A 13295-nucleotide genomic window follows, 5' to 3' on the forward strand; every position below is an offset into this window, starting at 1 on the left:
ACCCCCCACCCCCGCCACGCACCCAACCCTACCCCATCCGGCCTGACCCATGAGGAGGATATCTGCTCGGTCTGGGCCACAGGGACCTCTTCCCCCACCAACAGTCCCAGGAGGCTAGACAGTGCCCTGCGGACCAGGTAGTGGGGCTCCTGCCCCGGGCCCCACGTAGCCCCTTCCCTCCCTGACCAGGCCCACCTGCTTCCCAGAACTCACTTTCCTTCCCTTCCTGCTCACCTGCCCCGCCACCTCCCTGCCCCCACCCACCCAGCAGGGCTATCCCTGCTCTTCCCTCCACATTCTGCTAGAACCTTCCTGCAGGAAGCCCCCATGACTCCCCCCGAGCCCCAACCTTCCACTCTCCTGCTCTAGGTGTCTGCTCACTGGTATTTAGCATCTGCCCTGATGATATTCCGTGTGTGGGATGTGCAGCCAGAGCTGTGCCTCCCTGTTTCTGTAACACCCCCTAACCAATAGCACCCCTAACCAATGACATCTCCAAAGACCCTTTCCCCGAATAAGGCCACACTCACAGGCTCTGGAGACTAAGATTTGGACATAGCTTTTGGGAAACACAAATCCGCCCACTGCAGACACAGGGCAGGGCGAACACAGGCAGATGCCTTGCGAAGGGCGTGGAGACACGCCGGGCAGGGAGAGCCTTACCTTGCTGGTGATGTCGTACACCAACAGCGCTGCGTTGGCGCCCCTGAAGTAGAGGTGGCAGACACTGTGGTACTTTTCCTGGCCAGCCGTGTCCCAGATCTCAAATTTCAGAGACGTAGCACCCAACTCCACCACCTTCGTGAAGAACGCACCTGGAACACGGAGACCCAGGGCAGCTTTATCTGGAGGACCCGGCCTCCACCCACCGTTCAGGCCAGGCCAGCTCGAGGCCTGGGCTCAGCGAACCATCGGGGACACGTGCTTCCTGCCGCCCACAGCCGGGAAGGCTGAGCAAACACCTCTTCTGGAAGGTGGCAGTTTCCATAAAGAGCCAAGTGTCGCAAATAACTGCTGCAGACACTTCATAGACGCACGGAGGCTTTGGGTGGGCAGATAGGCTCCAGGGCCCTAACTCACAAATCTGAGCTTTGCTTGCCAAGGTGATGTGACTTTCACATAGTTGTTGGTAGCACCAACCAGGGTGTGTGGGGTGTGTCATACACAGAACAAGACAGGGGTGAGGAGGGGACAGGAGAGGGGCTGGGGGAGGAGCTGGCAGAAGGGGATGGGGGCTCCAGTCAAAGCTGCTGCCCTGTGCCCACCCAGACCCTGTGTGGAGTTTGAAGCCTGTTGGGAGATCCTTGAAATTAAAACTTTCGCTGCAAGGCAGAGAGTTAGCTTCTAGGGCTGCTGTAACCAATTACCACAAACTGGGCAGCTTAAAACAGAAATAGATTGTTTCCATTCTGGAGACCAGAGGTCAGAAATCAAGGTGTCATGGGGTAGGTTCCCCCCGAAGCTCTGAGAGAGAATCCTTTCCATGCCGTCTCCTGGCTTTGGTGGCTGCCGGCCCCGTCCGCGTTCCTGTGCTTGTAGACACATCACCCCCGTGTCTTCCTCCGGGCTCACATGGCCTTCTCCCCGTGTCTCCGAGTTCCAACGAGGTCCCACTCGGTGGACTCAGGGTCCACCTGCAACCCAGCATGATCTCATCTCAACACCCCTAACCAATGACATCCGCAAAGACCCTTTTCCAAATAAGGCCACACTCACAGGCTCTGGAGGCTAAGATTTGGACTTGGCTTTTGGGAAACACAATTCCGCCCACTGCAGACCGAGGGCTGGGTTAGGATTTTAGCACAGAGCTGGTCACATCATGATTCTCTCATGAGACTCCCGTTTGGGGAGACCGCCAACCAGGTCCTCTGCCGGCACGTCCCATATTTTCCTGCTTGTCCAGGAGCTTGAATCAGATAAACTCCCTATGTGTATGGACCGAATGTTTGTCCTGGCAAAATTCACAGGTTGAAGCCTAATCCCCAGTGTGAGGGTATGAAGAAGTGGGGCCTTTGTGAGGTGATTAGAGTTAGATGAGGTCCTGAGGGTGAGGCCCCTGTGATGGGATTAGTGCCCTTATGGGGAGAGACTCAGAGAGCCCCCTCTCTCTCCTCTCCCTCCCCTCGTGCAGACAAAAAGAAGAGGCTACGGTGAGTGCAGTTAGCTGGCCGCCACCTACACACCAGCGGAAGAGGCCTCAGGAAGAAACCTACCTTGCAGGCACCTTGATCGCGACTTCCAGCCCCAAAACGGCGGTGCTTGCAGGCGGCCAGAGCAGACTGACTGGGTCAAACAAAGCCGCAGTCTCTGTCTCAACGTGGGGACTGATGGCTCCCCGCTCACGCGGGCTCATGGTCAGGAGGGAAATGGACACAACGCAGCAGGTGCTCCGTGGGACTGATGTCCTGAGGGTGCAGGCCGCGAACGGGCCTTGGAGGGGCTCTGTCAGCTGCACGGACTTGGTCCCCTCGCTTCAACCTTCTACAGCTCAGCCCCCTCTTCACCATGGGACAAGGGCGCCCTCTGCCCAGGTGGCTGTCGGCTGCCACACGAAGCCCCTGCCTGCCCTCTGCTCTCCCGAACGAGTCGGGAATGTCAGCCGTTAATCCACATCCTTCGTTCGTTTTCCACCACGTCGAGTCCCATTTCTGAATCTGATGTTGGTTGTACCTTAAAAGTCGTCACTGCAGGTTGCGCGTGGGCACCTCCTCCATTCAATAGCCAAGCTCCTGACATCTCCCTTTTTCATCTGAAAATGATGACAGCGGCTCCGCTTCAATCAATAGAAAGTCCCGACGAATTTTCAAGGGGTTCGGGGTTTTCAGTGCAAGTGGCGATGAGGCAGGAGTGACTGAGTAGTTACAGAAACAGAAGCCTGTCTTCCCCGGAGAGAAACACAGGCCCTCAAGTGGGCCCTGGGCAGGACTGAGGCGACCTTTAACCCCACCCCGTAGACTCCTTGTCTCCAACTCGGAAAAGAGCGCTCGTTTATTATCTTCATTTTCAGAACCCACTGATACTCGCTATATGAGTGAATGAATGAATGAGTGAGTGAGTGAGTGAATGAGTGAACTCAGAGAAACAGGTGGCTTGTCCATGGCAGAGTCCAAATTTGAAACCAAAGCTCTGATTCTGAGTGAGGTGGCTTTCCACCCCGCCTGCGGCCTCCCGGGAGGACTGGCGTAAAGAACACGCTGGGGTTTCCTTATTTTGGGTGGGGATCGGGGTTTTCACTGCAGGCGGGATGTGAAGGAGGCCAACTGCCCAGCAGACCTCATAGACCTTGACCTCTGGGAGCCCTATCCTGGAGTCTCTTTCAGAAGAGCAGTGAGAGGGTCGGCCCTACTGCCCCCGCCCCCCACCCCCTCACCCCCTGAATCCAGGCCCGGCTGGTAAATAGTCCAGGCAGAAAGGGGACTGACTGCTCACAGGTAACCTGCTCAGGGCAGTGCTTAGCAGAGGGAGACTGGGCAGGGTGAGAGGCCCCTTGGCCAGGTGGCTGAGCGGCAGAGCCTGGAGGGCTTCTTCCTGGCTCCTCCCAACCCCCCACTTGGACACAATCCCACACCCAGCCCCTGGGGCCAGAGGCCCTGACCCTAAAGCTCCACCCCTGCAGACTCCGGTGAGCTCTGGAGGCTGCTGTGCCTCCCCACCGGGACCTCATCCCCCCCTGCCCGGGCCCACGATGCCCGAGGCTCCAGACAATGTCTGCCCCGCGTGCCTCTCCCTGGGTCACGCCCTGGCTTCTCCCCTTGGAGACTAAGAAAGGGTGTCGGTCCGTCACTTACACCCCACGGTTGGCAGGATGCTCTTGAAGTCGTTCTTCACGTATCGGAGAGCCAGGCTGGACTTGCCCACAGAGCCGCTTCCCAGGAGGACCAGCTTGAACACGTAGGGCTGCCCCGCCCCGGGCTGGGGGCGCCCGTCTGCCTGCGCCATGGCCTGTGGAGACACACAACGTCTGCCACCAAATAACCTCAGCACCTTCACCCGCAGCACTGCCTCCCAGCGGAGGGCAGACAGGCTGGGATGGATAAACAGACAGAGGGACTGATGGAGCTCCAGGTCACTGCTCCGCTCTGCACCCCAACTCCTCATCTGGAAAGTGGGGGACCGAGCTCAGTGGTTAGAGCATTAGCCAGCTGTGAGGAATGTGAGCAGCTGTGTGTGGGAAGCCCATCGGCGGTGCCCAGCAGAGACCATTGTACAATAAAGGGCTGCAGGCCCTGAGCAGTGGTGGGCCAGTTATCATATGGGCTGACTGTCCTCATTCTACTAATCCTCCCTTTTAAAAATCTGCTACTTTTTCCAAAGAGTGTCTGAAACATCTGGGAGGTAAAGTACTCTCTCTGTTCAGGGTGAACGGATTTAAAAAAAAAAAAATCTAGCCCTAACAGGTTTGGCTCAGTGGGTAGAGCGTCGGCCTGTGGACTGAAGGGTCCCAGGTTCAATTCCAGTCAAGGGCATGTACCTTGGTTGTGGGCACATCCCCAGTAGGGAGTGTGCAGGAGGCAGCTGGTCGATGTTTCTCTCTCATTGATGTTTCTAACTCTCTATCCCTCTCCCTTCCTCTCTGTGAAAAATCAATAAAATATATATTTTTTTAAAAATCTAGCCCTTGCTGGCTTTGTTCGGTGATTAGAGCGTTGACCAGCTCACCAAAGAGTTGCAGATTCAATCCAGCCCTGATCAGGGAGTATGCAGAAGGCAATCTCTCTCTCCCTCTCTCTCTCTCTCTCTCTCTCTCTCTCTCTCTCTCTCTCTCTCTCCCCTACCCCCACTCCCACCCCCATCTATCATTCCACTCTCTTTTTAAAACAATCAATGGAAATATATACTCGGGTGAGGATTTTAAAAAAAAACGACCTAAAAGGGTTGGTGTTTCAAAAATATCTGTCTAAAAAATGCTGGTGTTTCAAGGATCTCAAAACACGTTACCTTCCTGTGGCTCGGGAGACCCCGAACCCACCCTGAGGTGCCCTGCAGGAAAACAGCTCTGTGGTCAGAATAAGTTTGGGCAAACCCTGCATATGTGTTCACTGTGGAAACTTCCAGACACAGAGCACATGGAGGGAAAGGAGACCATTCCATGGACCTCATGCAGGGTCACCCCCATCCACCACGGCCAGCCGAGCGCATCTCACCCACGTCCCAGATCCCCCAGCACAGAGATTAGTCTGAAGCAAGTCCCCGACATGCTATTCTTCCATCTGCAGCTCTCAGTCTACATGCACGCATCCTTGTTTCCTTTACAATGTGTCTGTGGAGAAGCCAGAGCATCCCGTGGCTTCCTAGTCTGACTTGCTGATTGAATCCCTAGGTCGCCATTGACTGTGTTCCTGCGAACCCTGTCTTTTCCATGGTGTGGTGGTTCAATACAGGAACGTGGTCAGATAACAGGCTATTTTTTGGCGAGAATGCTTCGTGAGTGTGGTGGGCATTTCCCAGGAGGCAAATAGTGCGCAGGAGCCTCCTTGTGATGCTGTGACCACTGACGAGCATTATCAGAGCCTATTTTTAGGGGGCTGCAAAACGATGGCATTTTTAAAAAGTTTTAATCCTCACCTGAGGCTGTGTTTTTATTGATTGTAGGGAGAGAGGAAGGGAGCCAGAGAGAGAAACATCGCTGCAAGAGAGAAGCATCCATCAGTTGTCTCCTGTACTCATTCCAAGCAGGGATCGAACCCGCAACCTCTTTGGTGTACGGGTCAACGCTCAACCAACTGAGCCACCTGGCCAGGGCAATAGTGGCATTTTAACACCATTTGTCTTTGTTTATTACATGGATTGCTTCCAGAAAGAAGAACTTCCCTAAAAAATATCCAAACCCTCCATAGGCAGTCACCTGGGTGGAAAAGAGGGAGGCCCCCACCCAGGGTCGGGTGGGAAGAAGGAAGGGGAGGAAGTCTGGAGAGGAAAGCCGAGGTGGGGCGGGGGTGGAGCAGTGAGAAGAGGACCAAGCTCCCCGGCGGTCCCAACAAGCAGCCACGGCCACAGACTGCCCTGGTCGCCCGCCAGGACAGACGAGAAGAGAGTTTGGGATGGAAATCTCAAAACAAACAGGACTGAGTCCTCGATTCCAACAAAGCTGTCCTAAATAGAATGTGCAGGGGCACGGGCTCTCCCACGCCTGGGGAAGCGGGGTCAAGTGGCAGGTCTGGAACCCCCCTCAAAGGGACACTCTGGGGCTTCACCATCCAGTGTGATGCCTCATGGTACCAACGTACGACGTTTCAGAGAGGGGTTAGGGAGATAAAAGTGCTTACATAAAAGTTTTCCATCCATGTTTTTCTAAAGCTCCCCATTATCTGCTGTGGAGACTAAAAAATAGATTACTACTTTTTCTCCCACCTTCTAAGTTCTTCTGGCTCGGCTACTCATCCAATTAACAGAGACAGATTAACAGGAGAAAATCAAAGTTGTTAACACACGTGCACAGGGAATTCACATAGACATGAAAACCCCAGACAGTGAGGGAACATCAGGGATATGAGACATTTTTGGACAAAGGAGTGAGAATGGGCGATTTACAGGTAGTTGAGGAAGAGTAGAACACACACACACACACACACACACACACACACACACACACAGGCACACGGCAGGAAAGCCCCAGGGACACTGGTTTCCAGCAAGCAGGCCTGGAGTCTTCCCGACTAGAGTGAGAGCAAAGGTTCTTAAGGTCGTGAAGCCAAGCCTCCCTTCCTGAAGCAGGTTTGTCTAAACCTCTTCAGGGTCAAAAGTTCTTTCTGAGTCTTTTCTTTCTTAATAAACAGCTTGAAATCCATATCCCAAAAGGTAGCTTCAAGATGGCAAAACTCTGCTTCCCTTCACTGATGAGGCTGAGGACCACCACTATGATTTTGTCCATTTTCTTCACAGAAGTAACAGTGCCTCTAATAACTAATGGAGGGAGGCCAGCCGGCCTGGCTCAGTGGTTGAGCGTCAACCTATGAACCAGGAGGTCATGGTTCGATTCCCATGCCTGGGTTGTGGGCTCGATCCCCAGTGGCGGGCATGCAGGAGGCAGCCGATCAATGATTCCTTCTCATCATTGATGTTCCTATCTCTCTCCCTCTCCCTTCCTCTCTGAAATCAATAAAAATATATTTTATAAATAAATAACAGAGGGAAGGGAGCGAGGAAGAAAGGAAGGGAGGGAAGGAAACACAGGGTACTGTGGAAAACAGGAAAAGGCAAATAACCCATCAAAGCACCAATGTTTTGAAACATTTGCCTGAACTGAGAAATTTCTTGGAGCCTGAGGCAGAAGAGGAGTGACTTGGGAGGGAGCAGGGTCTCCGCTGAGAATTAGCAGGGGGCGGGCTCTAGGAGCAATCTGGTCTAGACCTGCCCTGGCCTGCCTGGTCCTGCTGGGGTGTCGGGGCGCTGGGCACCCAGGGTTCCTGCATCCCACAGACCCACCGGCACTCGGTGAGGGTGCTGGAGGAGCATTCTGCTCTCGGAGAGCCCACCCACCGGTGCAGAACTCCAAACAATTCATTCACAGATTCTGACCCCTGGTAGGTAGAAAATGAAACCCAAAGGCAACGTACACAACCTGAAAGTGGGAAAGCACCTGAAAAGCCAGCTGGCTTCCGGGAATGAAATTTACAGCCCTGGGGATTCAGCAAGTCCAGACTCCCACGAAGCCCGGAGAGAGATAACAAGAGGTCAGAGTTCAACATCACCAGAGAGTTTCCAACTACTCTCCGTCAAATACACCGGGGACGGCCTCCGGGGAAGGGCTGCTGATCTGTTTGCTTCTCTCTGTTGGGGGTGATACAAATCTCCCTCGGCTTTCGGCCTCCTCTCTGGTCCTGCAGCTGCCAGCCTGGCCCCGATCATGTGTCCAGTCCCCATAAATAGCATTTAATAAAACAGACTTCATGGGGCCCAGGTCCTGCTCCTCTTCTCCAGTGAAATTATCTCAGTTTTAACTCTACCTTAATTTGTAGAACTAATTTTTTAATGACTTATTGCTCTTGCTGGGCTGTAACCTCTAATGAGATTTAATTTATATAATTATTTTGTTAATATCTGCTCCCTCCCACTGGGCTGCAGCCACTCAAGAGTGCACGGACTATATTCCTGGGGCACACAGTAGGTGTTCCATAAATATCTCAGAAACCCACACGGACTCACTTAGCAAGAAGCCCTCATTGGACAGACGTGCTGTTTCCAGAGCATGGTTTGCACAGCCAGTCACACCAGGCAGCCCGGCACGTGGTAAACTGGTACAAGCAAACGCGGGGAGCAGAAGGACCTCCAGCCGCTCAGCTCCCAGTGGCCAAGAAAAGTAGCAAGTGACTCACTCGAAGGCCACCCCGTGAGGGTGCGAGGGTGAGGAGCTGAGCTTATTGAGCCGGGCTGCCCTGAGCCTCCTATGGGAGCTGAGCAGGAGGACTCTGGGGGCCCCTGCATTACCCCGCCTTACTGGGAGCCAGCAGCTCCTCTAAGACAAACAGGCAGAATTAGGAGCCCAACGGCAGCCTTCACACCCACACGAGATGCACCGGGCCCTGGCGTGACTTCAGCGAGTCAGGAAAGTGCAGGACTCACTCCTGCATCCAGTCAGCGGTACAATCCTCCTGCCGGGAACCGCCTGCTGGCCTGGACTCATCGGCCAAAGACCGGCAACCTCAGTAGCAAGTCCTAACTTACAAACTGCTCTTCCCCTGAACTCAGAGAAGCAGATAGTGGTCAAACGGTACAAACATCTGGTTATAAGATGAGTAAATTCTGGGGGTCTAATGCACAGCATGGAGTTTACAGCTAACAATACTGCATTTTATACCTCGAAGTTGCTGAGAGAGTAGATCTTCAATTCTCACCACAAAAGAATAGTACTTAAGTGACGGGCTGGAGGTGTTACCTGACGCGATGGTGGTCATCGTGTTGCAATAGATGAATGCAACATGTTACGCCTCTTAACTTACACTGTCTCATACATCAGTTACACTGGATAGAGCCGGGAAGGGGGGATCCTCGAGCTTTCTGTGCCTCCTGGGCTCGTACGTTGTTTCTGGCTGGAAGTACTTAAGGCACCTGCTTAGGAGCGGATGGTCCATTGACTGGTGCTGTAATTTTACACAGAAAGTCCTGACACACCTGCAGCGATGCATTCTCACGCATCGATAGCCCTCAAGTTCTCCTTGCTATCTTTGTGTACCAGTTAGTAACATTCTTCTTGAGTCAAGAAAATCTTTAGCCCAAAACATGTTTTAATTAACCAAAGTAGGTGAACTATGAATGCCTAGACCATTTCTGAAATTCCAGGTGCCTGTGTCTTACTCCTTTGGCAATGATACATCTTTGTTGAAAAATATTATTTTACTATCAGTATAAATACATCATGCTCAATATGAAAAAATTAAATTACTCATAATCCCATGCCCTTCATACAACCAGGAATAGCATTTTGCTTACTTTCTTCTAGTTTTTTTTTAATGAATCATAAAAACAAACCAACCAAAACCCATAGTTTTAACATATACTTTTGTATCCTACCTTTCAAACAACGACATCTATCAAAGGCAGTTTTGCACATTGCTACATGTTATGTATGTTCAATGACCATGTAACATTCCTACAACTATTCTAATTTAATGAGCCATTTTCCTACCACTGGAGCATCACTAGGTTTTAATTCTTTTCTGTAATGAATCAGCCTCAGTGAGCATTTTTATGTATAATTTTTGTGTGATTACAGTTGTAAGCTTTCGCTAATCAGAGGTTGAAGCCCTCTGTTCAGAGCGAAAATTGAAAACTCCAGGCCTGACCCCACCTCCAGATCTTAATCAAGGTGGGTCTTTGAAGTCTCTGTAAGGGAGAAGCTCCAGGAATGCAGACTGGGGAGCAGGGCTAATAGACACCCTCTCTAGCATCTCCGTTTGGGGCCTTTCATTCCTTACAAGCCCCCCTCCTGTCCACCACAGCAAAAGGAAGGGCTGCAAGCCTACCTAGTCGGGGAGGACATTCCAGGGCGGGGCTGGCTCACTGAGTCTCCCGTCAGGCGTCCCTCGAGTGACCCTCCCAGCACGGAAAGAACTGAGATTGCTGTGAGGTTCCCGTACTGACTGCGCACCTGGATCCTCCTCGCTGGGAGCACTTTACCCTCAAGGCCTGTCACTGCAATTTAAGCAGGAATCTCCTGCCGGGACCCCGACCTCCCTGACCCAGGTCCTACACGGCACCATGGCCCTCAGTCCCACAGACTCCTTCCCCTCACTGTGCCCTTGTGATCATTCATGTGTGGGTACACAGACAGACACACACAGACACACAGACAGACACACACAGACACAATTATCCACATACAGACACACACACACACATAGAGACAGACACAAACACACATACGCAGACACACACAGACACACACACAGACACAATTATCCACATACAGAGACACACACACACATAGAGACAGACACAAACACACATACACACACACGCAGACACTGCCAAGTATATAGAAGTTTAAACAATGACTCACGTGTTCCCAGGCCTGGTCACTTCCCGGGAGCCTGACAGGCCATCATCACCGGGCCTGCGGGGCCCCTACCTGCCTCCCTCTGCCCTGGGGAAAGGTCGGCTTCCCTCACCAGGCAGCCGGCTGAGCGGTGGCCAGGGCAGCTGGGTGGGTGGAGGCTGGGCTCCAGCAGAGATGGGGGAGAAGCAGCCCAGCCCCCGCCCCCCGGCTCCTAAGACAGGCCACTTCCTTCTGCCAGGCTCCCAGGGCAAGGTCCTCTGGTCACGTGGCCACCTAGGCGGAGGCTGGACCTTAGAGCAGACCCAGCAGCAGCACCTGGGCGCCCAGCCGGAAGTGAGCCTCCTGTCAGGGGTTTGTGTCACCCAATGCCCCCAGTTCCTGAGCCTCCTGGGGGCCTCATTTCAGCTCCTTCCTCGGGCTGCCGGCAGCTTTGCCCACTCGGCAAAGGAGAGAAGGCAGGGAACTCGGTCCTTCCGCAGACAGCGGGAGCCAGCTCCTGGGGACCTGCACCTGGAATCAGACGCCAGCCAGGCGGGCTGGGCCGGGTCAGATGACAGCTCCTGGCCGGGTGCCACCTGGGGACAGGGTGCTGTGGGCCTCTAATGCCATCTGCCAGCTTTGTCACCCTCCAACCTGACTGTGTTCCTCTGTGGAACCAGGATCTTGGGAGCCATTGCAGAAGCCCGCCTACCCCAGTGCCCGAGCCAAAGCGCCCAGGGAAGGCGCACCACGCCCAGGTGACACACAGGGAACCAACACCTGGGGCCTCGGGCTCAGGCTCAGGCTGAACCCAAACAACCTACGGGCCCCTCCCCTCCTCGAGAGGCCCAGGGGCACCACGGACACTGAGCTCAGATACCCAGGAGGCTGGGCTCCTCGCTGCTGTGGTCTCAGGGGTGCCCAACCTGCAACCTGGGCAGCCGTTGCCTGAAACCTGCAGGGCCCTCCCACAGGCACTCAGCACGTCGCTGCCCCTCTGTTCCCTCACCTTCCAGGCGAGGGCGCTGGGCCAGAGGCTCCCTGTGGCCACCGCCATCGGATCTCAGCACCAGAGCCACCAGGAGGGAGAACCTGAGACCTCACCTTTCAGTCTGAAGACCCTTCCCTTGCAGACATGCCAACGGGGAGGGGAGACAGAACACAGGCGGCCTGACCATCACCCCACCTGGACGCGGCACTGTGCACACCAGAGCTTGTCGTGGGAAGTAAGCAAAAATGACGCGTAAGCGAAGTACTTGCATGGCACAGTTAGCTCTTGGTACTTGGCTATACGAACCTTAGACTTTCTCTGTGGCACTTTGTCAGCTTTCCTGCCTCCGCATGAACAGGGGGAGTTCCCACTGCGCCACCTACCCAGGCTGCTGCACAGGCAGCGTGCTCTCAGCTTATCCCCCTTTCGAAAGAAATGCAAAATTACGGAATTTTGGAGCCAGGAGGGCCCCTGGAGATTGTCTAATCTGAGCACCCTCCCGGTATCTACAGAATCTTGGCAACACCCACAGACTCTTCAGTCTCTGCCCAAAGGTGACAGGGACGGGATCGCCTGCCCCGAGGCAGCCATGCAACTGGCTCCTTTCCGGCCATCCCACACCGGTCTTGTATAACTTTCCACCCAGGTCCCGCCCGGGCCACTCAGCCAGAGCCTGCTCCACTGTTGCATAAACATTTCTGAGCCTCTCAGAGCAGCTCTCAGGGCTGTGGCCCCCGCTGCGCTCAGACCCATGGCCCCCTTGCTCCTGTGAAGAGACCCGGGGTGGCTCAGATTGTTAACTAACGCATCTCCTCTCCAGTGGGCGTGCTCGGTGGCCCCGCTCTGTGGATATGTGGGAAGAGGGGCTCCCTTCCTCCTTGGGGCTTCCATGCAGAGCTCTGGTTAAGGATGGAACTCGCAGTGTGATTGCTATCTGAGGTGCAGATCTTCCAGAATGCTCTTATCTGCTGAGACCTTGCAGATAAGCAGGGATGGTGGCCTGCCTTGCCCCAAACCTTCATCCTCGCTTATCTCAATGGAAAATTCCAGCAGGGATTTCTGAACTCCAAGTGAAATTCCTCCGCTCAACAATGGGTGTGGTGCTTGGCTGCTGGCCAGGCTGGGCAGAGCAGGGCAGAGCAAAGTCCATGGCCAGCGGTGACAGGACAGGTGCCCGCACAGAGGCCACCCCGGGTCACACACGGCCCTAAAGGAGCAGAGGGCACAGGCAGGAGAGACCCGCTCACCTCCCCAGGTGGAAGGGGAAGAAGGGTCAAGGGTTACTCCTCCCAGGAGGAGATGCTGACACACGGATGGACAGATGAATGGATGAAGGAGAAACTGGCCCAGAGGCCAAGAGGAGGAAAGGCTTTCTGAGCCCCAGAAGCAGTGTGAGTGGTGTGAGGCCTGGCGCGCGGCGCTGTGGGACGCAGGGGACGCTGTCACCGAGCGCGGAGACAGGGGTGGGTGGCCAGAGGGATGAGGATGGAGAGGCCTTGTCCAATTCCACGAACACTAGAATCAACGAAAACAGAGTACCTACCTTTCGTTGAGTGCCTACTCTGTGCCTGGCACGGTGTAAGTCCTTGCCTTAGAGCATCCTTCTGACAGCCACGCCACCCTGCGGGCCACACCTGAGGGCCCTCTGCTGGCCTCTTCCAGCCCTGCCCCTCCTTGTGGGCGAGGCGTTTCTATCCTGAGACGGTAGAATTCCCTGCCCAAGGAGCCAAATCCCACTTCCAGGGCCTGCACGCCTCTGCACTGGGTGCACCCCCCCAACCAGGCCACCAGCATGTGTGCCCAGGGCCCAGGGACCAAGAGACAGCCAAC

At 54.5% G+C, this 13295-nt stretch overlaps 1 protein-coding gene across 4 annotated transcripts in view; it reads right to left on the bottom strand.

Annotated features, from left to right (window-relative positions):
- Positions 1 to 12233, bottom strand: part of RAB17 (RAB17, member RAS oncogene family) — a 14204-nt gene extending 1971 nt beyond the window's left edge. Inside the window, exons 1-3 of one of the 4 annotated variants that reach the window (XM_005863692.2) lie at positions 11484 to 12233; positions 3789 to 3942; positions 664 to 815 (exon numbers count right to left, since the gene is read on the bottom strand). In XM_005863692.2, the coding sequence (XP_005863754.1) occupies positions 664 to 815; positions 3789 to 3942; positions 11484 to 11531 (354 nt within the window). In that variant the 5' untranslated portion in view covers positions 11532 to 12233. Of the gene's footprint in view, positions 1 to 663; positions 816 to 3788; positions 3943 to 5565; positions 5586 to 10498; positions 10989 to 11483 lie in introns of those variants that run through there. The other 3 variants (XM_005863694.2, XM_005863693.2, XM_005863695.2) reach the window with 3 other exon arrangements.
- Positions 12234 to 13295: the final 1062 nt, after the last annotated feature.

Source organism: Myotis brandtii, unplaced genomic scaffold (assembly GCF_000412655.1).
Source record: "Myotis brandtii unplaced genomic scaffold, ASM41265v1 scaffold180, whole genome shotgun sequence".
Lineage (NCBI taxonomy): Eukaryota > Metazoa > Chordata > Mammalia > Chiroptera > Vespertilionidae > Myotis > Myotis brandtii.